This window comes from Strigops habroptila, chromosome 3 (assembly GCF_004027225.2).
Source record: "Strigops habroptila isolate Jane chromosome 3, bStrHab1.2.pri, whole genome shotgun sequence".
NCBI classification, from domain to species: Eukaryota; Metazoa; Chordata; class Aves; order Psittaciformes; family Psittacidae; genus Strigops; species Strigops habroptila.
Genome location: NC_044279.2, coordinates 14,466,809 through 14,493,556, shown reverse-complemented (window position 1 = coordinate 14,493,556; position 26,748 = coordinate 14,466,809). Strand labels below are relative to the sequence as shown.

Sequence of the window (26,748 nt, the reverse complement as noted above, 5' to 3'; positions counted from 1 at the left end):
CAATGTTTTTTGCTCATTTACTTCTCATTTTCCCTGCTAGAAAAATTAGGACAATATACTTGTTAGTCTTTGTCTGACAAATATTTTACTGCTGATTTTCTTACTAAACATTTATTATAGTAACAATCAGAATATTCTTATTAAAGAGGTAGGCTAGAAAGCTGTGAAAATTTCTTTTTTATAGGACTTTTTTTAACCCTTAATAACTAATGTTCTTACTCAAAAAAGCAGGATTTCTATAAAGAAAGCATAACAAAAGTTTTATTTGGAAATGTCAGCAAAGAAGATTTGATGCAATTATATATGCCCCTTGGATATGAAAATGCTCCTTTAAACAGTATTAAGACTTCTCTAATAAATAGCATCCCAACTGTCACACACAGCTTCTAAAACATACTGGAAATTATCTTATTCATTACTTGTTCTATAGTCATAGTGAGGTCCCAGCCAAAATGAAGGGCCCCATTGTGGCTGCAGTGTATGGACAAATAGTAGGAGAATACTGAAAGGCTGCAATCTAAACAGGCAGGGCAGACAAAGACCATATTATCCTGATTTTAGAGATGGGATACTGAGGCACAGAAAAATCTAATCAGGGTCATGCAAGAATGTTGTTTGGGAGCCAGGAATTAAGCCAGCGCTCTCCTTCAGTCCAGTTGTATTGCCTTAAACCAGAGTTGCTCTTCTGCAGAAGATAATACAGCTTCACAGGCTAGCGTGTGAGTGCCAGTTGTGTCTTGCTGAGTGTTTATGAAGAAAGCACCAGTTGGAGGATTAAAGTCTATTTCATGGCAGTCTGCACAGAAGAAATAGGAGTGAAGGGTTTTTTCAGTCGTGGGATTTTTCTCCTGAGGACTGTTTTACCACACAGATAACATCTTTTTGTTGGTGTGCATTGGCAAGAAAATGAAAGAAGAAAACCTGCAACCCTCGTAGTATTTCATTACTAACACTCCAAGTGATGGAATTACTAAAAGAAAATATTACAAATTAGTTGTATTTTTTTAATTTCTCATTTTTTGCTCCACATTCAGAAGTTTCTAATATGGCTGTATTCAGTGGTTTGGGGGGGGGGATACAAGTCAATGAAGATCAGAGAAGTTTTTTTCCTTTCAAACTTTGTTTTTCAGATTACTTAATATAAGATCATTGAAGCTGTGGTTTTAGCAGACAGGGAAAAATAAGGAAAAAACACCTTAGTTTTCACCCTGACCCACTGTAAATATGATCTGTAGTACAGATACACTGTTGTATAGTGTACAGATGGGTTATTCATTTATTTTTCTTCAGGTATTTTATTTTTACTTGCTCAATAGAAGGCTTCAAATCTTTTCACTAAGTCCATGTAGAAACCCTGCTGGTTTGAAATCAAGTAATAGCACGTCAATACGTCAATAGTAAACACTTACTGATTATGGTGAACCCTTAGGATTATTGTGCTGTGAGGCAGAAGACAAATCGACAATAGTTTATGCTACCTTCTCACCTCTTCAGCCAGTCACAATCAGAAGCAACATTTATGGTGCATTAAGAACTAAATAAATTTCTCTGTTCACTCTGGCTGTTCCTCAGCTATTCTAACAAGAGCTTATTTTGTTCTCTGAAGTAGTCTGCTAGCAGTTGTTGACTGAATTTGAATATTAAAAGAGATATTTGCAATATTTGAGTAGAAAAAGACTTGCATTTTCTCCAGAATGAAAATTCTTGCATTTTTATTTCTTTAAAAAAATCTTAATCAGTGTCCTGTAAGGAGGAAACGCCTGATGTATGTAGATCAGGTTCTTGAAGTAGATGTTGCTGCTGGTCCTGCCGGAGTAGTGCGTGCCATTCTCATCTGTGAGATCAAGTCTTTTTTCACAGTGTCAGGTTGCTCCACTAGGCTTGGAAGGCTAAAGTCTTCGGTATACAAAGTCAGGAGGGAGTTGGTAACAGTTGCAGTTCTCCCCTAGGTTTATGTCATGGCAGCAAGATTGTACTTGGTGAATATCTTATGTTACTACTAAGCTGAAGTTAAACATTCCTAACCTTTATCTTTTCTTTAACTGCTGTGATCTGATGACCATCCTCTGGGCTACATTTTGCTGCTCATGTAAGTCTAGCACCAAATGGGATTAAACCAAGTGCTGATCAAGCAGCTCAGAAAGAAAGAAATCAGCCTCATAACAAAAAAGGCAGGAAAGCTTGGATGTGTGAAGAGAAGCAGCAGGCTCCTAAGCGGAGTGCAAGGGTTAGTAGTGTTCTTCCAAGTGGGCAAGGCTTAGGCAGATCCAGGTCTTGCTAGTACCAGTCTACAACCTGTGTTAATACAGGTTATACAGGTTAATATAAGGCTCTGTAATAAACCGCAATACCTTGTATATAGACAACTTCCTGAAAGAATAGTTCTTCTCTGTCACCATAAAGTAGTTAAGTTTTCCCATCTGTCAAGCAAAGCTATCTCCTTCAAATTCTGCAGGTTTTGCTTTGAAGGACCTGAAAAGCCTTGTTTCCACTCCGTCAAACACCATTTGCCTTATTGGCTGGGTTGGTGCAAGTCTTGGAAATCACCTGTTTGGATGGATTCGGATACAGCTGTAGAGGTATTACGAAGACGGTCCTTATCACCATTTATTAAAGGGGAGAAGTCTCCTTCCCCATTGGCATTCTTAGCCAAACTCTTGGTGCCAGACTATCAAAAAGTTAGATCTGTGATAGGAGTATTTGAATAGCCCATCTTTGCAGCAAAAGGTTCGCTGATTGTTACTGATAATGTGTTTCCCCGCCTCTTTAGTTTATTTGGCTAGGTATCAGAAAGCTTAACTGTCTTACAGCGGAAAATCAAAAGCTGAAACACTGTATTTCTGAGTTATTTCTGAGTTATTGTAGTTACCTTGTAGACCTGACATCTCTTCCTGTGTCAAGGTGTGCTCTCCCAGAAGAGAAGCTGGTAAGAGTCCACCTGCTGTAGAAGTCTCTGGGAAAGTATGTATGTGGTGCAACCCTCGTAACTGTTACTAAAGGTCAAACATCTAATTCAGGAGAGCCATACATCAATCTGAGCTGAAATTCAGTCCTGTCATCCATGAAGGATACTACTTGTGCTGACAAGTCTCATTTGCAGCAAGACTTCTCTTGATACATGTTCAAGGAAGAAAGAATTGTTCTGTTGCTGTATAGTGGTTCATGGAGACTCTCTAGTCAAGGTGCATGACGTTCACTTTGAATTATGAGGGAAATGAAGATGCTTTCCAGCCATTCCTCCCCTTACTGCCTGTCTGTGGGAAGTTGAGAATCAGGAATCTAATGCAGAGACTGATAACCCTCCTGCACATTCTGTGTTCTTTGTATGCACACCTGTGTGCAGCAGTGCTCACTCGCCAATGTCTTTGATACTGGTAAATGTGAGCATCTAAGAAAAATCCACTGGTTTTGCAGGGTAAGAAAGTCTCCAGATCAGGACTTCTTTTCCATCCTCTCTTTACTCAGGAGCCTGAGGACAGTTATGCTCTATGTTCTACAAATTGGGTGTCGCCTCTGCTTCTGCATAGTGAGTGCATAATCTGGATCTTTTAAAATAATGTATCTTTTAGTGTTTCCTTGCCCTCAGTAATTTAATTTTTGCTGTCATTTAATAATATTGTTGCTGTCCTGAAGATTTCCAGACATAAGCAAGATGAAATTTGTAGCTAGAGGTGATACTTTTCATTAGACTAGCTGGTGGGGGAAAAAGAGACATTTTGGGGCACACATCTCCTTAAAGCCCAAAGGCCAGATCTGACTGTTTACCTGTTGGTCTAATTGAAGATACTGTCTACATCAAGATGACTGTTCTAGCTTGCTTTTGAACACATCAAAGCCTATTTCTTCCTTGTATTTTGCTCACCTTGATTTCTGAGGCAAGTTATTTAACTGATGTGTGGAAGCTTTGGGTTTTCTTCCTTTTGTTTCTGTCTTTGGATCTTAATATGCTTAACTGGTATCTATTTTACCACATAACAGGATTTTTTTTCAGGTGTTGACTTTGTATAATTTTATAATAGCAGATTTTGTAAGTACTTGCTCTAATTCCTGGAATATGTTGTTATATGTAAAATAGGAGGCAACTCAAAATCCAGGTTCTTGCACTTACCTAGTTAAAACTAAATATTGAGTAAGTGAATGATGTCCATTTCAATTACAAGCACAGGTTTCATTACCCCGCTAAACTGGATTTTGCTTTGCTTTTCAGCCTTGTTCCACTCTCCAATTTCTTCTATGGTGACTTGCAAGAGAAGGGCCAATGCAGAACATGGCCAAGGCAGTGAATGGTCTGTCTTTGCTCTAGGTGTTTCTTTCCATGACCATCCCCTGTCACTCCAGCCCTGGGCTGCAGCAGCCAAATGCAAATGTTCACTGAACTTTATTAATATAGTTTATTAATATATTTTAGAAGCTTTAATGTTTGTTTTCCATATAGTTTAAACTCTGATGATAAAAAAAATAAAAAGAAAGTGTTAACCAGAATTCTCATAATCATCCAAACAGTCCTCAGTGGTATATGACCTTCTCTTAATGTGCACTGATTTCTTAGTGTGCACCCTTCACATTAGAAATGAGAGGGTTTTTTTACTGAAGAACAGGCAGGAAAGCCAGTGTGTTCAGGAACTGAAAAGGTAAAAGTTAACCTATCTGGTTGCATTGCACAAAATAGCTGGAAAGTTACATGGTGAAGTGAGAACTCTGTTTTAAAGATTAGTTCAGTAGTCTGAAGTGTTAGAAACAGAAAGAATTTTGTAAAATGAGATTATATGCTTCTGAATGTTTTCATACAGTACAAATTAATAAATTTATTATTTTTTATTTCTATCTTTAGCTGAGAGACAAGTAGCCTTATTTTTACAATGCTTTTTACAGCAGTTCTAACTGGTCTTGGTCTTGTTTGTCCTCCTGCTCTCCAGTTCTGGGCTCTGCATTTCCTTCCCCTCTGTTACACTAGTGATAGCGTTCATCAGGTTCTACAGTGGGGCAGCTCATGGAATTAAACTCAGAAAACCTTTTCCTGTTTTGTTTTGTCCTTCCTCTTATCTACTTTGCTCTTGGGTCAGAGTTGCCTTGAATTTGACTCTTTGTGTAATCAGTTAATTCATGGTACAAGCACAAGGGAGGGGCAGGAATACAAAGCTTGGAGTCAAAAAGGACCATACCAGTGCCTAACTTTGATTAGTTTAAATTCTGGTGGGGCTGCAGAAAATTGCAAAACAGTGTTTGAGGGTTGTACAGTGTTAGAAAAAGAAGATTGTTACAGAAGAAATTAAATGACTTTGCAAAAACAGAAGAGTAGCTGAGCACTTTAGTTATTCAGTGTTGGAGGCTGTACTTTATCTGAGTCGTGTACAGAGAGTGAAATAAAGACTCCATAAGCAGACGAGCTGTTTTCTGCCTACTCCAGGAGGTAAGGGGCCAAGTGCCTCTATATAAGCATGTTTTAAGAAGTAGGTTTTTCAAGGAGGACAAACTTGTATTACCTACTGTCTTATCCTCTGCATAACTTAAGATGTGAAAAGCTGAGATCTCTTGGTGGTGTAGGTATGCAACATACTTCCTAGACTTGTGAGTTTCGGGTTTTCTCTTCCAGTATTCCTGTGATATGTTAATCGGGTAGCCCAGACACTTCTGCTTCTGTGTTGCCAAATTGTTTTAGAATGGGATGGCAAATGGCTTACATAAATTTCATAGAAGTCTTCAGAGCTGTGGAAGAAAAGCCTTGTCACATTTTCCCATGTATGTTTGTTTGTTTCTTTTTTTCTTTTACATATATATAGTGTCTTAGGCAAAATAGTAACGTCAGTGATGTTTAGCTTACTTTATAATCCCTTCAAAACAGATTGTTGTTACAAAAGGTATACAGATACTGTTAATCCCCAGTATTTGTTTAGTTAGCTAATTCCCAATTATGAACCCTCTGTTTTTGCTTTTGTTATGGGTCTTTGGGAATGGAAGGCACCACTTCCGTCTTCAATACTGTTTCCAAGTGCCTAGATAAGGCAGTGTAGTACAAAATCTTTCCAAGTCATTGGAGGTAGTATTTCCTGGATAAACTATAATTAATGAAAAATTCCCAACATTCTTTAGGGTTGCCAGCATCCTCATGATTGCTGTAACCTGGGAGGCAGCATACCATTTGAAGGTACTGGTCTGATTTAAAGGTGTGTTGCCCTCGATTCTTTACCGCAGTGACTCTTGTGAAGGCTATTTGCTGGTTTTTCCCTGTATTTTTTTTCTTCATCACTGATTGTTTCTTCATCAATTTGTTGTTGTTGAAAAGTCCAGTATTTCTGTTTTCTTCTCTTTAATCACTTTTTTCTTAGCATGCAGAATCTTCAGTTCCTTGCATTAACACCCGAAGGACTTAAGTCAGGACTTGGAACAATTGTGTTTGTCTCTCTGTTAGTCCTGTCCTTAATATTTTAATTTTACTTTTTCCTCAACATCATGGTTACTTCAGCCATGACCTGCATTTTTCCATCAGAAAAGAAAGGAGCTTGAGCATTACTTCGTGGTTTTGACCCTGAAGTGAGACGTGGTTTGAGCAGGGGCTTAGAGTAAATGACATCCAATGATCTCTTTCAGCTTAAATTATTCTGTGATTAATTGCAACTGTGACTCTGACATTTTCAGAGGTAAAATGCAATTTATACTGGCTAGCTAATTACTGAAGCAACTTACTCGGTTTTATGTAAAAAAAGAAAACTAAAAGAAAACCATACTTGGGGGAGAATAAAGCTGATGTTAAATGGAAAGAGTGTGACATCTTTTTCTAAGATAAGACTATCCTGTCTATGCAGGCATATCTAACCGCTGTCTGAGTAATACCCTGAAGATGTCTTCTTATTGTTTCAGTTTCAAGTTTCAATTCACCATTCAAATTACTTAGTTCTTAAGTAATCTCAAATGTAACAGTAATCTAATGCACTGAACATTTTTTCTGCATTCCTCCATTTTTGAATGATGGGTGGATTTGTCACTTCTGTGGAACAAGAGGGAAATAATATGAAGTATATTTCTAGACACAGAGTTTAAAAATCTGCATCTGCAGGAGCTGGAGAAACCACATGGATTTGGTTTTATCCATTGCCATTTTTTCCATTTCTTTTTTTTTTTTTCTCCTTTTTTTAGCTTTTCTTTGTTAATTTTAAACTAGTGTGTCTTGAACAGTCTTTCTCTTTCCCTTCCTCCCTCCCCTTTTCTCTCTTTATACATAAGCATCACTAATATTTTTCAAAGCAGACTTTATGTGTATATTTAGTGGAGCAACAGATATATAAGAGAATATTTAAAGTGTGTATAACTTACAGCAAAAGATCATCATTAAAAATTCAGTTTCCCACGCAATATTGTGAGGTCTTACTGTTCGACAACCTTAATTCTGAAGTGGAAGAATGTTTTAGATTATTTATAGCTTGTGTTTTCTTATGCAGTTGGATGTAAATGATTATGAACTGTATAATAATAGAGAAGGAACTTCTTATAAGTCATCTGGCTTTGATTGTTACTAAAAATAATTCCTTTTTGTGTGTTTTTGGAGAAGATATCAAGTCATGTCTGACCTGCATTTTTGTGTTTGTGTCACAATTTGCAGAAGCAACGTTTTCTTTTGTTTCTGTGGTATTTGTGTTTTTAATGCACATTTTACCAAGCTGGTATCTTGCAAAACTATGTCATCTGGCTACAGCTGTCTTTGTATTTGCAAATGTTTGTAATACAAAAGCTATAAGCAGAAGTTATATTTATTTTCGAAGCACCATAGCAAAGTATATACACAAAGAAATATTTGGTTTAAGATTTTAATCTAGGAAAGTCTTATTTCCTACAGTCAGCATTCACTGTTTCCGATTTCTACCTGTCTTGCGTATTTTTCACATGACACGGGGCACTTTCGCATCCTGTTGGTCAAATAGCTCATTTTCAAGCAAGGCTTTTGTCAGTGTACAGTACCAACAGACATGCTGTCCAAGAGATTCCATTTTGAGGGGACGATTCAGTATTGCCAAGGAGTAGGGTATGTATAGAGAGCACTCCTGCAAAGCATGTGTGTACTGGGAAATAAGTTATCTGTTCTGTCTTGCTATCAAGAGTCTGCTTCGAATCTACTGAAAGCATCTTCCAGTAAAACAAGGTAACTATGATGGAGGCCATGGAGAGCTTTTACTTACCAGAAGGGCTAGGCACATCACTCTCTCTCAGACTTGCAGCTGTCTGTATTTGCATACAGGGAACAAGCAGGTCACAGGCTCTGGTAGAGATCACCATGCCGGTCTGGGGTGAGTCGTGCAGACCTTGAGCACTTGTTTCCCTTTAAGGGGAGACCCAAATTTTGGTAGAAAATAAATACCCTTCACAGTTGCTCTTCTGTCCCTCCCTGTTCTTTTTGTACTTTGATAATTATGTCAGTACTATTTGATAGTCATTCATCTTATTCACTGATTATCTGCCATCTTCTTCAGTGGTTTTGCCTATCTCCATGAAGCAGTCTTTCCTGAGCTAACTTTTTTCTTCTCCAGGATTAACCTTTCCTGAAAAGCTAATCACCATTGCATCTGACTAAGAGTGCAGGGAGCTGTGATTGTTGCCTTTAGAAGATAAACTTTTGTTAGGAGAGGCTGTTGTCTTTTTTGCTGCACGTACAAGGTGTTGATTATCAAATGGCTGTAATCCGATCTAAGAAAGATACCAGTGTCCACAATACGCCTTCAATCCTGGTTGCTTTGAGTAGGACATGGTAGCATTGAACTATTCTCATTAAAAGCAAGAAAACATGTATATAAAGATATTTAGTTGCTTATATTTTCTGCTTTCTTTTTAATTTTAAATTTTCTTTGCTTTCTTCATTGTAAATTCTCTGATCTGGATTGCATTTGTAATATCATTGCACCTAATAAAGTGTGTCCCCAGTTGGAATTTCTAGCGGGATAGTATTAATGCTTCATCTAGCTTTAATTAAAAAGTAATTTATATATATTGTGTGTGTGCTTAAAAATTATGAGTTTTATCATGAAACTGATTTGTGTCACCTTGTTGATGTTGATGAACTGATAGCATTAGTTGAACCTGCTTGTTCTTGATGAACTTTCCTCTTTTACAGACTCCTAAATAGTGAGGTTCTTAAGGAATCCAGTCTGAAAGATAGTGTTTAATTGAAATTTTTTAGCTATTCTGATTCAATAATAGCAATTTATGTGTACTGTGATTCTTATTTCTGATTTCCAACCCGTGGTCTCATGTCCTTGAGATTCTTGGATTAATTTAAGGGGACTTTTGACAGGTAGCTAATAACTTCAATTCATATCGTAAGACTCACACAATAGTCACTTGCACCTCCACTGGGTTGTACCTAAGCATCTGCAAAATGAGAAACTTCCAAAGTGCTGCTTTAGGATGTCACTTACTCTGCATCTGTGCATTGTTTTGATGCTGTGTTTCTCACAGCAGCATTTTGGTGCATACTCCTATGCATCTGTGCAGTTTCTTTGCATGTAAGCTTCTTCCTCAGTACTGTAAAAACTGAACTGGTGCTGTTTACCAGTTAGGTGCAGTGCTGTTTGCCATAGTTGTGCAGCGAGCTCGCGGGTACCAGGATTTTTCCTTCATGCTCTGTCTCTTGACAGTGCCTGGTGAAAATATACATGATTTTGTAAACCTGTGAACTAATTGATTTCTTATTCCATCTGTGTCCTTGGATAGATTTCTCCAGTATTAATACCTTATGTGTTTCTATAAGTTATTACCTGCAGCCAGACTTCATAAAAACCCAGACTCAGAGCCAGACAGATTTCATATGCCTCAGAGCTGGGCATATTTTAAAGGCTGGTATACAGAGTTGTGAAGGCTAAATGTACTTAAAGAATTTAAAATGGAAAAAAGTTGTAACTTTTATGTTTGTAAAGGGCAAAGTCTATATGTTTTCATACGAAGATTGTCACTGGATCATTCAAACAACAACAACGTTTGAAGTTGTTGAGATATTTATCCGTTTTTTAAATGCTTCAGAACTGTAATTAAATGCATGTTTTTGAGCTGAGACTTTGTGTCAAACTATATCTGGAAGAAATAATCATTCCTGTGGAGTTTACAGTGCTGTTAGTGGAAATCTGTAGGTTCTGATCAAAAATATCCTTGGCAAAGAATTGCCAATGTAAAGTGATTTTTAAGGTCACTGACTCTACCACACGAAAACAAGAAATAAAATAAACAGGTCAGGCATAGTGCTTGCTTAGGGTTTTGTTTGTTTGTTTTACCAGTAGGGAGGATTTAATTTAATCTTAACTGTGCAGTTTTGGCTTCATCAGTACTAACACTAACTACAGCAAGAAATTACCAGAGGAGTTTACACCTCACCACTGCCTTTCTTTTAAATTTAAGTTGAATGTGTTGATTGCATTCATCTGGCTGTAACGCGTTTAAAAGCTTGGCTAGTTGAAGACCCACACTGCAAAGGGGTCATGACTGGTTAACCTTTCAGCTGGATTTCATAGCCTGGTACGAGCAGTAACATAGAGAGAGGCTTTTGGTTTTCAGGGGATAAAGGAACAATTCACTTTGTATCAGACTATGAAATACCTGCAGGTTGGTGGTGCTGATTTGTGCCCAAGAATGCTTGAGCGAGCCTGTGTGGACCTATTTGCGATGCTGCCTGAATTACTGTGAGGGATGCCCTGTTCCTCTCTGGGGTTTTCAGGGGCTGAAGACACTTTGCGCTTCATCATGCCAAGTACTGCCACTGTAAGCAGTGATGTTACTTACAGAGCAGTAGGCGCCAGGGTGGAATTACTTATCAAAATATTTCTATGGCCAAAATGCTTGCTTTGGTTAAGAACTGATGAAATAAGTACCTGCTTAAGTCACTTTTTGAAAGAAATGACTATTTTTAAAGAAAAATACAACTTTTTGGAGAAGTAGGATTTAGTCAACGATGTTTATCAATCACGACTGCTATTGTGCATGTTTGTCTTTGCTGAGGGTCTTCTCATTTTTCCTCCTGTTTGAAAGGCATTGGGTTGATATTTCAGTCTGAGTCAGCGGCTGCGTTTGCAAGTTCTGTAATAGATTTAAGATGCTGTTGAATAACATTGGAATGCCATTTCACAAGATCTTTAAATGAAGATGTCACTGCCCTGTTCTGAGGGGTAGCGTGATCTCTGTTTCTGATACTCAGGATGGGGTTACTAATGCAGCAACACATTCTTTAACAACACTGGGCATGGTGACAGGATCACACCGAAGTGCATAAAAGCGACTGCAGCTGAGCTGTGGTGGATGAGTATGTGTGCTTGTTCTTAAGCTATAGCAAAGCAGAGTGACACAAGTTATGTCACTTGTAATGTTAGAGCTCTAAGGCCTTCAGTAGTAATTTAAGCCCATTTTACTCTATCCGTAATGGCTTAAGAATGCATGTATTGCATTATGTGTTTCAGCTGAGAGGGACAAGTGCCTGTCATCACCCGACTGTACCCATCTTTTGATTTCATGAAAGTCCTCATGCCGTCACTGAGGAATACCTCATTAATCAACTTTGTCTCTTCCCAGAGTTTTTGTTGGGGAAACAAACAGCAGGGCGTTTGAACTAGGATGGACATTTGCACAGACTCAGAAATTTCATGTCATGACATCTAGTTCAAAGCAGGGATGACATTCCTGACTGTATTTTAAGCTGTAGGGTCCTTGACCTTGATTACTATAACTAGCTTTTAAGCTGGAGACTTTCTCTAGCAATCAGTAGTCAAGCTTGGAATACTTTAACATGGAGCATAACCCATGCACCATGTTTTCTAAAAAGAACTTTAGGCAGAGATTTTGAAAGATGTATTATTTTACTGTTCCAACATTTGACCAGTGCAGAAATGCTTATTCCACTTCTTGGCAGTGAGCGTTAAGACAAAGGTGTTGCTGCCTGTGCTCTGAGGGATGAGACTGCAGCATTTTAGTATAGGACCTTGAAATCCAGAAGATGAAAAAAAATCTCTTAAACATAGTAAGAAGCTCTTATGGAGCAATGTATAAACTTGCTTTGTATAAATTAATATAACAGTAGTGGCCCTACAGTATTTTCAATATTTTTTTTCTTAAGATATATTTAAAGCATAATTTCTAATTCTTGTATATATTTTTAACTTTCCCACAGATATGCACTTATTTGGCCATTATCCAGCTCATGATGATTTCTATCTTGTAGTGTGCAATATCTGCAATCAGGTAGTCAAGCCACAGGTTTTCCAGTCACACTGCGGTAAGTGAATGTTTTCTTTCCTGAATTACAGTGCCAAACTGGCTATGGTTCTCTTAAGAATCATTGCATATGATCATGACAGAGGCATTGCAGATATACTTTTGTGGTTATCTTGTGTTCTTTCCACAGAAAAATCCAGTGATGCCTTCAAATAAACATATTTCTTGTAGAGGAAGTTACATTAGTTGTTCTAGAAGCTGGGCTTTTCAAGTTGAACTTGTTATACTACATTAACCTATTACAACAAATAAATCCTGTTAGCTAGATACTAGCTAGGCTAAAACTATTATGACGTGACATTGGGTTGTCTTTTATCAAAGCTGCAAAATGAGGGCTGTGATAATGATCTACGTTACATAGAAGTTGGATGTTATGGGTTGTTTTATGATGGGATTTATGCATAGGTGTATATAGGGTTTATTTTTATCAGAGGGTTTAATTTTTTACATGTTGAGTCACATTTCTTAAGATTCTCTTGAAAAATGTTCACTTGAGAAGCTGCAGAAATGTGCTGATACTAATTTCTCAGCATAAACAGCAGCAGGATGACAATTTTAATGTTGATTGTTTGTAAGCAGAACTACTTCAGTTAGAAATTTTTGCTGTTGACTAACAAACTACTTTCAGATATTCCTGAAAAAACTTAATCCTGAGGTCTGGTTTATTTATGACTTATCCAGTGGTTTATTTGTTATTTGTCCAGTGGTTTGTTTCTGTGGTGGCTTTTTGGTTATGGTTTTGTTGTTGGTTGGTTTGGGGAGCTTTTTTAAGGATTGCAAAATGTGACTAGAATGGCTAGCTTTGCATGAGGTTTAATCAAATTCAGTTTAATCAAATTAATTTGGAGGTGATTGCATAATAATGAAAGGCAGCTATTTCTGAGGATGGAATCAGTTAAATACACGAGGGGGGAGGGGGAAAAAGACCCAAAAAGGTTTTCTTTGCCTACATATAGCAAATAAACATCACAAATCCTGTGCCCCTTTCAGTCTTCTGGACAGCAAAGCAACTCAGTAGTAGGAATACCTAAGTGGGATTAACAGAAAATACAGAAGTTTATTTACGTTTAAAGAGACACTACCAAAATATATTACCTTGGGTTTGTATGGATGGGCTGCTAACAACCAACCTGGACCAACTGCATGCATGTTGAAGGGCAGTTGTATGACTCACCGCTAGCTTTGGCCCAGGTTGAAATAATTGTGAAAAATGACAATAGTGGAATATAGCATTTTTATCTGGTGAATAAGAGTATCTGGTGAATAAGATACAAAAGTATTAGTATAGTGGGAGAAGGACTTACAAAGTTAGGGTGGAGGCAGCCGTGTTAACTTTTAACAAGCTGTCCTGCTGTCTTTTCTCAAAATACGTTTCTTGCCCTTAGTTGTAGATGGCTTCTTCTTGCCCAGCTTCAGGTATCTTATGATTCTTTCAATGACAGAAAAGCTTCTCTGCAGATGGTTGTAGGTACGGTGGGTACCATAAACTTGGACTGGTGCATTAATAAAAGATGCTCTACAGAACAGAAGAACCTATGTAGCACCTTGCTGTACCCCTCTGTAGTGGTGCTGTTTCCTGGATATCATCTTCTGGTTTAGGGAGCAGTATGAAAGTTGGTCCTATTTTCATGTAGGAGGCATATAGAATGATGTTTCTTCTAGATGAGAGTGAAGTAATCTGTGTTAGAAGGAACTGTTTGAGCTCTTTGGAAGTAACGAGTTGCAATCAGTGTTAGTGGGTTGTCTGTAAACTGCAAAGATCCTGTGAGTCACTGCCCTTTTTTCTTTTTCTCTTTTCTCCATCACTCTGTTATTTCTACATTTCCTTCATCTTCATTATAGCAATCCTGTTACACTGAACAATTGAGTGTTACATTCTGAACTGCTTGATTTAAGAGCCTAAGGTCAATAAAGACTTTTTAAAAACAAGTAGACTGTATTAAAAGAAAAGGAGAATACTGAAAATAGGTGACCAGAGGTGTTACCTCTTGAAGATTGTACTTAATCTATTCAGACTTGTTTCAGGAGAGGTGTATTGGAATATTGCTGAAAGGCCTGTGGAAGAGCTTTAAATGTATAGATAAAATATTTTGGTTTAAAGACTAAACAGTCATGGTGATGTGCTAAAACCATATAAAAGAAATTTTAAAAGAGAGAAGGTTTCTTGGAGGTGTTGAGAATTATTGTAAAATAACTAATAATTTATTTTCAAAAAATTACTCTGTTAAAAGTACTACATGTTGTATAAGTGATGTGCATTCTACTAACATATAGTTGTTTTTGTAAGAAATGAGTAAGATGTAAAGAAGAGCTACACATGGTTCTTATTCATTTATCTGTAGTTGCATTGTCTGGTGAGAGAATTATAAAAATCTTGCATTACAAAACAGACCATCTGTATGCTGCTTGTGGCTGAATAATCTCTCACTGGACATGCTATGATATCAGTTGTCCTCGGAGAAAGATCTGGAGAAGGCTCAGTTTGAGACATTGCTTCTGGCTGCACTGGCCTTTTCTGTGAAGAGGGAAGGTTTAATTTTTGGGTTTATTTAGAGTTTTAGCACCTGTTGGACATAATCCATTTGATGGATCGGATTTTGTTTAATTAGTTAGGCCATGCAGCAGTATACCTGTAAATTCAGTGATGCTGAACAACAGACTTTGAGGTGTTTTAGGCAATCATATTTACTCTAAAATGCATTATATTACATCTTGAATCACAGCTTTAAAGTTATAACAAAGACAATGGAATGAGAAAGCATTAGAAACCACTACTGGTTTTTTGGCTCTGGAAGGCTGCGTCATGGGGAGTCTTTATTGCTGCTGACAAGGACTTGTAGAGATCTATCCCAGAAATTCACACAAAGTGTGGTTTGTTACTGATATCCCTGGTATGATCTAGTCCATATTCTCTCAGTAAGGATTTAGGTCCGTGCCAGACACGTGCTTTTATGTTTCTAGGTTCCCTGCATTGTAACTTGAAGATCTTGGCTTTGGAGCAGCACTGGAATGCTTAGTTTAGCAAACGTTTTTGTAACACTTCTCTCAAGCCTTTACTGGCATTTGCCTTTCTCCAGAGCGTAAGAAGACCCACTGTTTCATTTGTCTCTAATTTCAGACATGTGGCAGCCATCCTTGATGACTCTGGGAAGTTGTGGAGATTATGGAGGCAGATGTTGTTATTTAACTTTTAAGAGTTTGATTCCTGGAATATCAAGCAGAAAATCAGGAAAATCTCATTGTTGTTCAGGCTTTTTCATGGGAGACAATGCATTGTACAACCTTAGACCCTTAGAAATCAGGCAAAAGAAAAGATCTGGTTCAGTAGAGGACTAATTTGCTGGACTTGAGAGGCTTTGCAATAAACACAGCATAAAGCTCAGTGTTGCAAAGCAGTAGATCTGTTCTAGCCTCAAAGTCAGAGAAATACTGAATTATTTTTCAGAGCAGTTTCGTGTCCTTGCATCTGTGGGATAAACACTTATACCTATTTGTAAGGAGTAAACCATTCATGTACATATGGCATAAGCCCAACTGAAGGAGAGACTTGCTGTTATAGGCTGCTGGATAAACCATATAAATCAAATAATTTCTTGAGGTCATTCAGTATGATTGTGCACTTAGAAAATAGTATATCATAATGTCATCAACAATAGGGTGGTTTGCTTCTGAAGCCAGTTTTTTGAGTAACTTGTTGCAGTGGTACAATGTGTTAGATTTTTTTTTTTTTTTTAATGTGTGAACATGTAGTTGTATTTATTTCTCCATAAAGTAGTTTGAAATGAGAAGTCAGTCTAGTTATGCAGCTTGTAGCAGTTCTAAGTGTACCTGGCACACGGGGGATTTTAGTTTTGAGTCTTTGTTCTCAAATGCCTGCTTCAGCGAAGATACAGAGCACTTCTTGGGACACCAAAAACATAGTGTTTGAGTATCTCTGAAGTACCATAATGTTCTTGTTGTTTGGGTTTTTTCTTCAATGTATCTGTTATCTAGGAGATTTTTAGGCTAACAGCCTATGCTGAGCTCTGTCCTTATGACTTCTCTTAACTCCACTTCTGTGACAGTTTGTCTGTTACTTGTTAAGACGGGACCCGTACCATTTCCCAGGAGACATTTCTATTTTCCTTTGGCCCCAGAGAGAGTAAAGCTTCATATTCTTGTATTACGTTGTCTGTTTCTAGACTCAAGAGCATCAGATAGAGTTCTGGTTATTTTTCTAAAGTGTTCCATACAACAATAGGCTTGTTAACTTTGGTCCTGTCTTGTTGAAAGGAAAATAAGTAGCTCTGGCACAGGGGAGAATAAGCAGTGCACATACAGAGAGCTTCTCAAAACATCTTGACTTTTTCTTTTAATATGAGGAAATAAATTAATGACGGGAAAGTGTTAAAAGTAAAGTTGTGGAGAAGAGGTAAATTAAGCCAAGCTAAATAATGCCGCTTAGTTAAACAATAACTGCAGTATAACCATCAGAGAAAGTTTTCAAACATATTCTGGAACAGTTGCCAAAACTGTGGAGGGTATCTTAATGAACTGAATAGTTAAGATCCCCATTTGATGAGGTCTTAGCATGCAGAGGAGGACAATTTTGCTTCATCAAGGAGAAATGACCATGAAGATCTCTTATTTTTGCTAATTTCTCTATTGGAGGCTCATTGCTGTCTATCCTGCCTGTCTCTAAGGTTATTCTAACAGGTTTCTAATTAAGAAGTAGAAATTCTCATTCCTTCAAGAAGAAAAAAAACTACCCTTGATTTTCATTACTTCCGAGTTATAAATCCTCAGGTTGACATCCTCATGTCAGCATGAAAGTTGGAAAAGCATATTTCCTTTTTATCCTTCTGTTTGGCTGTATAAGCATCATTTAAAAGAAAAGTGAGAAAGTAATGGAGCACTGAAGAATATAAATAAATTGTTTTTCCTTCCATATCATGATTATTTTCCTAAGAGAGATTATATATTTTTAATTACTCAGACTAGCTATTTTACATTGTGCTAGTTGTGCGTTACAATTTAATGAACCACGATTAGAGACAAGAAGGCTGAGCTTACAGTGTGAATAAGAATGATTTGCTTTCTTAACACTAGCTGGAACATTACTAGCTGGCATCTTTTTTGCATAAGGATTTAGACACGGGTATCACTGTCACATTTGATGGATTATTCTCAGGTTTTAGATTATTTTTATTTATTCTGTGCATTAGATTTTATTAAATACAGCTGTTTGGGGGTTTGGAATTGTGAGTATTTCATCCATTGCATTTGACCTTTCATCAGGAGGAGTGTTGTTGTGCCCTTCAAGGACAACGACGTTTGGAATGATTCTCCTGCTACTGCGATTTTCTTTTTTTCACAGCCTTGTCAAAACTCGTTATATGATACCATTATTGGTTGAATAACTTTCTCGTTGTCACATGGTTAGGTTTCACTGCATAAAAGAATTAAAAGAATGAAAATTACTGTCGGCCCTCCTGCTTTTTGTTAAATATGGAAACAATAGCAGCTACACTGACAAGAATCCCAGTTTTCTTTTTCTTCTGGTGGGGGTAGGTGAGAAGGAATTGAATGTTTTGTGTGTACTTTATTTGTTGTTTTTTACTTGTACAATTGCCTAGGATACACTGGTTTTGTCTGTAACTTTAGTTTCCATTGCTTTAAATTGGAAACCCCTACTAGCTGAAAGTGTACAAAAAATTCCCTTTGGCTTTACAGTCTTTCTATCAGAAATCTTGTTCTCGAGACCAAAGTACCACCAGTGGCATAAACCTCTGTCTCCTGTCTGCAGTGAAAATCCGAGCTGTAGTTCCTGCAATTGTACATGCAGGTTATGTGGTCTGTCATGTCCATATCATTGCAAGCTCTCCAAACCCAGCTGGCCACAAGCCATCTTTTGCACCATTCCCATAGAACTTAAATAATACATGTCTGCACGGACAGTCCAGGTAGAGTGAAAATTACCCCTGAAGGGGCAGAACTAAAAGAGCACTCTTTTTTCCCTACCTTAGAGTGCTGTATTTTTACACTATCAGGAATTCTTGACTCTGAACAGATACAGAAATGCAAAATCTGTGTTTGTTTACTCCTTGGAGAGACCAGCTCTGTATCCTAACTGCTGAGAGATTCTGGCCAGTTTCAGAGAAACACTTAGATGCATAAAAGATAATCATTTTACTACTTGATTTAAATGAAGCAATAAATACAAATCCTTCTTAGCCGCTCATATGTGCGAGAGTGTTGGTCACCTCGGTATTCGCTACTGTGCTCATCCAGGACTACAGAGAGCTTGATTTTTTTCATATGCGCCTTGGAGAGAGCTCAGTGGAAGATACATTGACAAGGTCATGTTCATTCAAAAAAGCAAAAAAAAAAAAATTAAAAAAAATCCTTCTTTCTCTGTAATTACTCATCCAGGAAGCAAGAGATTTGGATTTAGTCGCCTTGCTACCTAGGAGCTATTCTCTCATCTTCTACCTCCTAGGAGAGAAAAATGTCCTAACCACCAGGCACGCCATAACCCAGGTTAGCAAGACTAGCGCGTGCTTTGTGCGTTGGAGATACATCAAAGTAAACCTGATTGTAGCGACAAACACCCAGATCCAAGGCATGGACTGTGATAGGGACTGAAAAATGTGCAGCTGATGCTTAGAGCAACAGCAGAGATAACATGTCTTCACCTTGCAGGTTGCTGAGATCTGCTTGAGGCTGGAAGGAGTTTGTTGTGTTTTCTTTCCTTAGTCTAGTGTGTGAATTACAAGTGGAGCTGTGTTCAGACCCGCTGACCTGCTTGCTTAGGAACAAGTATCACAGTATTTTATAGGGTTGGCTTTTTTTATGTTTTCTACTATCATCCCACTGCTTCCTTCTTTGTTGTTACTAATTTATCATCAGTGACAGAGCCTAAAACAGAAGTTCAGATGTAGAAATAGATATGATGTATAGAGAGTTGCAAGGTCAATGGGTAGTTTAAGTAGGAAGCTGGCAACTTCCTATAGATAAGTTAAAGCTTCTACACTTCAAAAATTTGCCCTCAGTTGATGTGTCAGTAATTGAAAATTTCTTCATTCAAAAGATTCTTTGAATGAGAAAGCAGGAATGTTTTGGCAGTGTTGGATCTCAAAGGATTGTGCACTGGGGAGCAGTGAAGAAAGCAGAAGACATTCAGCAGTGAGCAGAATGCTACGCATGTATGCAGTTGTTATTAAGCACAGTAACTTCCCCCCTTCCTCCCCTTACCTATTTCTAGACCTGTGTAGAAATTGAAAAGTCTAGAAGTAAAACGCTGATTAATTGTCTTTTCCCTAATTTTTTTCTATTAAGTTGTACCTTTACAGTGCCTTGACTGTGCTGTAATTTTACAGTGCTGATCTTAAATTGGCACAGGAAGTAGATTGAAAGTAATCATGACACGGGTTTTCAGTGCACTGGAAGTGTATTGTTCTAGTTTACACATAATTCCTATTCCTATAAATTAGCTTACCTCTTTTGCAAAGCATAGCGTATTCATTGATGGTATTTGATCAGTGAACCCTTTTGTATTGTTTTTTGTACTTCATCTAAGTTGTGGTAAATGCTGCAGTACATACTTGAACTGTGTGGTGTTGTCATGGCATTGATGGGAGATACATATCACTTGTAATTTCTTTCAGTCAAGATTTTAATAGAGATGTAGTTTTAAATAGTAACCAATAAGGATTTCTTTTAAGGGGTGTCCATTAATAGAACTCAGCTGTTGAAGGTTGACTGTAGCATTAGGCTTAAGTTTAATCTCCTGCATACTATAATTTACAGGGCTCTTTTTAGTGCATCATTCTTCTAGCTGCTTCACTGGTAGAGGGATAAGGATTGTGATAATGGGGGAGAGGGGAAAGGCATAGGAAAACAGGAAAATTTTCCATCATAACCTGTAAAAATCTGGCAAATTCAAAAATAGGAGTGTTTTCCATAGTGTGTCTTACTTGGTCTGAATAAGGTGGACGTCTTCTGTCTTAGGGAATAAATGTTTGTAAAATAACTTTAAAAAAGACTTCATGGTCCTATTCCTAGATAAAAGTTCAAAACAGAATTAAGAGCTTTTTGAATTCACTCTTTGGAATTGTTTTGGTGAGTAAAAGATAAGCAAGAACAAATCCTTTTTTATATCAAACTGTGATGCACTGTGAAGTAAGGCAGTTTAAAGTGGAATCTAAATTTGCAAAAGACCCAAATAAAAAATCATCGTTTCTCCACTGTATGCAAAAGTATAGAAGAGTTAAGAGCAAGTGTCTTTTCTCTGTTATCTCTGGTTTTCCTGCACATGATCAGACAAGGAAGATGTGGTGGGGTTTTTGAGGGAGGGCTGAGGGGTTTTTTGGTAGGGCAGTGTTATACTTTGCACGTCTTACAGAAGGTAATTAACATTTGGGTCAGTCACTACCAAATACTGTAAGTTCTATTTCAAGTCTGTGTAAGTCTTGTCCCCATATACCCCTGCCCATTGACCATGACTTTTAACAGTTGTCTAAATGTTTTGGGTTTACTTTAATTTTCTGACCGTTGCCATTTCTACTATGTTATCGTTTAGCAATTTCTTGTAAAGCATATTACAAGTTTAGGAACTTTTCACTCTCCTTGTACTAAAACTTTTATTATAAGCTGGCCCAAGAAGCTGATGCTTTTCCATTGATTATTGACTTTTCCCAAAGGAAACAGCAGCAATTTTTAGGTAGTGTCTTCTCTGGCAGCTGAACATCTCCTGTGCCAGGAGTTGTGGTTGCTGAGTCTGCATGTGAGGTAGCACGTGGGGCTGGAGGTGCAGCTCATCTTGGGCATTCAGGGCTCCCTTCAGAGCTGGAGAACCAGGCCTGGGAGGAGGCTGGGTGACCCCAGAATATGATTCTGGCCCACATAGCTGCCAGGATTAGACTGCCTTGTTATGTACAATGGTGAGTGGAAAGAAAACTGGAATGGCAGATTGTTGCTTTCCAGCAGTGCTGCTTCTGGTAGTCCAAAATACTGCTTTCACATGATGTTTTCTAACATCTACAGGCCACTTGGGGTGCAGTGGGGAAGACAAAAATCCCTTGACAGGCAGGAGGATGGTGGGATAGTCATACATCCTTTCTCACAGAGATGCAACGGAGAGCAATTGGAATAAATACTGAGCTGTAGTTCAAGAGCTTTATGGCTTTTTCAGGTTGGAAGCAGTTACAATAAATGCCTTTCATGAAGAAATATTTATTTTATTTGGTGTTTAGAAAAAAACTTGGGTTTTAGTAGAGGAAAACATCAGCTGTGATAGACTAGCTAGTACAAGGCTTGCAAATCTACTTGAGATACTTTCCCCATAATTTTCAGTAATATTTATCCCAGATTTTGTATACCTTCTTAATTTTTAAATTATTTCTTCTTAATTTTAATATGATTTTTTTTCTCTAGTATGCAAGCATGTTTGTCATAGCTCCATGTTTAAAACCTAGTGAGTTCTGTTTATTTCATTGTAGTAGTAGTACACAACCTCTTCGTACCTGACTAGTGCCAAATCTATTCAAAACATTTTATTTGCATGCATAAAATACTGTACTTAAAATTCTCATCATTTCAAATACAGCTGAAGCTCCGTGCGTTTCCCATTTCACAGTCCTGTAGTGATTCATATAATTATCTTAATAGCTTATTGCTATTCTATTTAACTGGTGATATTAATGTAATAATTGTCACATTAAAATCTAAAATATTGAATTAGGCCTTGTTCTAAAATATATTTTATTGCTACAGATAGGTTAGTCACACTGTAGGCTTCTGTTTTCAAAATAAATTTTTTTGCATTCATCTAAATAGATTAATGAAATTATATTCTACAAGATATAATAAAAGAACTGTTTAAAATGTTAAGCAAATGATGATGGGCAACTTGTTCACCTCACTACATGTATATTTTGATTCAATTTCAAGTACTTGGTTTAGCAAAACTTACCTATTATAAAAATGCCTAAACAAAATTTAAGAAACTTGTCTTGTGAGCTCTTTATGTTTGTGGGACTCGTGATGCTGTTAAGCAGGAACATTGTCTTTGATTAGTGTTCTGGAAAATAACAGATTTATTCCCCCCGCCCTTTTTTTGGACAGGCTTCTTGTTTCTCTGAAATAATCTTTTATCATGCCTAGCATCTGTTCTGCAACTAGTGAAGTACAACTAATACCATACTTACATAAAATAGCAAGCATTGCATATGAGAAATGTTTTAAAGCAAGCATTAACATACTGTTATTTGATACATCTGCTTTCAATTTATTTCCTGTGTCATATAAGGTGTTATTTTCATGAATATATCATCAATGTTGTGCTTTACTATTTGTGGAACTAGAGAATTTTACATTATTTTTTTATTATTACTTTAGGTTTGAGATTGGTGATTGAGAAATTTTTTCATGTTTTAATTCAGTTTCTTAGGAGCAGGATTGGCAGGGAGGAGTCTCTCTCTTGGTACCACTTTTACCTCAAAATATTGAAACAAGCTTTTGTGCAAGCTGAAACATGGACCAGTAACTGGCCAACAATACTGACATGGTCTGCATTGATGATAGGTGTTTCAAATTGCTTTAGTGTGTGTTTGATGGTGGTTGGATTGCATGAGTTATGGAGGCCAGTGTATCCTCATGTGTACTTGAAGTTCCTCAAACTTGCGGTAGCATTGTGCATGTCCAGATGAGTCTGAAGACAAGTGTTTCTCATTCTGTGACTCCAGCTAGATGAAAATTGTAAGATATGAGTAAAAATAATGCTTCTGAATTTGGCTAGGACAACACAGGAGTCGTTTGCTGTTAAAATAAATCCTTTTGTCACTGTCTAATGCTAGATGCATTTAGTGGGAATGCTGGAATGAGCACTAACACTTCTCAGCATTTTTCCATGGGCAGGAAAAGTATAGTTAGGACCAGACAGATAAGGCTCTGGAGAAGGGCACAGTGCAGAGCTGCATGTTCAGTAAGATGAGTATAGCGATGGTGCAGCAAAAAATTGAACCTTGAAAAGTCTGGTGTTTGTTGTTGTGGTGCTGAACAATTTTGCTGACCCTGTGTTTTTTTAAACTTAATGGAAACTTGAGAGCTATGGAGTCGTGTGGAAAGGGTTCTCAAAGCTGTACATGGTGTGAAGAAATACCTCCTTTTTTGGTTTGTTTTTGAACCAGGAATGAACAATCATTTCCTGTCCACCTTCATAATAAATGTGCATCATCTCCCTCCTCCGTCATCACTCATCCAGTCTGACAAGTCCAAATCTGTCTAATTGTCACCCTGGTAGAGACTCTCCTTGTCTTTGCTTTGTGTTTTTGTATCTTGCTCAACTCTTCTAAACTATTTTTGAAGAGGGTATGATGTGCTGTGTTCCTTGCCTAACATTTGGTTTGCCTTTGTGACCACTACAGATCACTGAGATGATAATTTCACAGGACTGTTACAAAACCAGTGTCTCATTACTGTGTAATAATAACTCAGAGACCATCATTTTGTATATAAAGTCAAGATTGTTTTCTTCTTCCATATCTGTCACTTTACATTTCTCTACATTGAATTTCATTTACTGCTACACCATACAGTAATGTTGGGTCTTTCTGCAGTCTATTGATTTTCATCTTTAGTACTCTAATGATATACCAAAGATTTTGTTCTCTCACTAGCCCGCTTTTTTCATCATTTAGAATTGTAGAATCACAGAATGGTTTGGGTTGGAAAGGACCTTAAAGCTCATCCAGTTCCAACCCCCTGCCACGGGCAGGGACACTTTCCACTAGAGCAGGTTGCTCCAAGCCCCTGTGTCCAACCTGGCCTTGAACACTGCCAGGGATGGGGCAGCCACAGCTTCTCTGGGCAACCTGTGCCAGCGCCTCAGCATCCTCATAGTGAAGAATTTCTGAAAATGTTACAAGTTTCTGAATATGTTGAATAACTCAGGCCCTAATGCAGGCTCTAGCTCTGTGCCTCTGCTGAAATTCTTTCTTTGAAGACCATTTTTACAGTTTTCCCTTACACATAAGTAGTTTCTTGGCCTTCGAGTGGGGGTTGCAACCCTCCTCACTGTTTCACAGCAGTTCTCTTTCCTTTAAGAAACATGAAAACATGGCCTCATTTCACTTGGAAATTTAAGCAGACTGTGTCAATTGGATTTCCTTTGTCCATGTGTCCCTTTATGCCTTTCAGGATATATGAGTTGTGACTCAACTCTTTCACAAAACTATGCTGACTTTCCCCAATACTTACCCATATGTACGCGAACTTGGTTCCCTCTTACAGCTTCTACCCCTCTGGCTTGGATAGATTTCAGGCTTGCTACTCTCTATTTCTTTGCGCTCCCCAGATGTCAATGTTGTCTTCTGGTCTTCAGCTACAAGGTGGTTTAGTGAAGGGTTTGCTTGCTTGTTACTAGCTCAATAGCTACAACCATGGCTTCTGGGGAGCTCCTGGTTGAATGCAGATGGTCTGGTCCTGTCAAGCCACTTCGCAGCCTCCTCTGCTGCTGCTTCAATTGGAGACAGGATCTCCAGTTCCTTTGGAGCTTCTGGACCATGAAGGCCATCTTTGTCAGGACTGGAAAAGAAGCAACATTTTATTTATGCATATGTGTCTGTGTGTATGTGCATTTCTGTATTATACATATATTGGCTGATTAATCCATTGCACCCCAAATGTAATTGTAGCCTTAATTCTATAATAACTACTAGGGAGTGGTTTATTGCTACTTCCTGGATAGATGTATTTGGAAAAAAATGGGATCCCCCCCCCCAGCCTTGCTGCAGAAGAAAGCACACAGGTTTTCTCTCAGTTTCCTATCAAAATAAGTTTCATGCCTGTAGAGGTTGAAGTGTTGCACTTGGCCTGAGGTAAAATCTTTCTTTTAGGAGATTGAAGGAAAAACAGGAGAAATGAAAGTCTGGGTCTGCAAAATGATTTCTGATCCTTTAGTCGCTAGTGTGGAGGTTAGAACAGTTGACATGCTATGTGGGGCATCCTATTCACTATTTTCTTCCCTAATCTAAGGGAAGTTGAACCAAGAGCACCTTAAGCAGGCTACATGGTATTGGTGGGTGTTTGTGATCACGCACATCGACTGTTCTCCTATCAATAAAGAAATGCTTTATGAGATCTCATCTGCCAGGGAGTGGAGGAACAACAATGCTTGCAAGGCTTTGCCTGCTTTTCCAATTGCATGTCTTATATGGAAAAGGATTGGAAAGGATTGAGGGAGGCTCAGAATTACCTGTAGGCTGAGGGATCGGCTGGGTGCTTCTGCTACTTGAAGTTCAAGTCCGCACCGATTCCTTCTGTCCTTTCGATGGTTTTGTTTTGCATAAAATAATTAAATAGCAGTTGAACAGAGTAAGAGGGAGAGTTAATCCCTAACTTTGACCAGAAAGACTCTCACTTGGGATCAAATCTGTGGTTCAGCAAATGTGTTTATAAAAGGTTGAAATAAGTTCATCAGGAGGGATGATGAACTTATTTCAACCTTTTTTTTCAACCCCTCAACACCCTTCACAGTATTTTGTCCTCATAGTTAGAGCCCTCTTCTGCAGAGAGGAAGATCTGGGTTCACATTGGTTACAGAAAGATGAGTGTTTTAATCAGGGAAGCAGTCATCTAACTGGGGTTCACCACCTTTCTTTTGCTTGGAGAGTTTAAATGGCTTTTTAATAAAAGATATTTAGAAATATTTAGTATTTTATCAGTCAGAATTTTAAAAACAAATCCACTCTCTGAACCAAGTCTAAGTAGCTGGTCATAAAGAGAAATAAAACCAGTCACAGAATTGTCAGAGAATTGTAAACTGATATTTGGGGGGCGCAGAAGCCTTGATACCAGCTCCTGTGTTTTGATCAGCGAGACTTACTGATGTGTCCTGAATATAAAGAATTTTGAGGGCAGTCAGGATGCTCAGACTGCAATTATCAGCAGTGAGTTGGTTGGCAAAGCCTGGGTGTTCCCTTAGATTCATCTGTCTCATTGCTGCACAGCTCATGTCAGTTGGTCTGGCGGCTGTGGAGAGCTATGTGCTGTATGTGGACTGAGTTAAATATTCCCTAACACGTGGCGTGATAATACCCCAGATGCACTGTAACATTTACCCTATTGAGGTCAGAGGGTTTTTTCCTTGCAAAGAGGTAAAAGGGGGGAACCCCAAACTAAAAAACTAACTCTCTCCACACATACATACATACATATATGTGTATATAGATCTACATAAGGTTATATATATAGCCCTTTCCCCCAAGCGCAGAAGAAGGATGTGAACAAGGATGTTACACACAGCCCCAGGCCACAGTTTGTGTTTCCTAGCTCAGAGTCCTGGGAGTTGTGAAAACTTCATCTAGTGTCTGTTTGTCAGGCTTGGGAAGAGCTGGAATGTTTGGGGTTTTTTTTCTCTTCCATGGTCTAGATCCTTACTGCTCCATAAGCCTTATCTGGCAGACTGGGAATAGATCACATCAAAATTAGCATGTCTATGTTTGAAAAGGGGCAAGAATGAAAAGTTAA

The 26,748-nt window shown here is 38.0% G+C and overlaps 1 protein-coding gene across 4 annotated transcripts in view; it reads left to right on the top strand.

Annotated features, from left to right (window-relative positions):
• ATXN7L1 (ataxin 7 like 1) overlaps nt 1–26,748 on the top strand; it is a 114,172-nt gene that overhangs the window by 26,540 nt on the left and 60,884 nt on the right. For 3 of the 4 annotated variants that reach the window (XM_030478110.2, XM_030478113.1, XM_030478112.1), the window contains one exon: nt 12,137–12,241. The exons of the other annotated variant lie outside the window; for it this stretch is intronic. In XM_030478110.2, the coding sequence (XP_030333970.1) occupies nt 12,137–12,241 (105 nt within the window). The remainder of the gene's footprint in view (nt 1–12,136; nt 12,242–26,748) is intronic. 4 annotated transcript variants of the gene reach the window in all.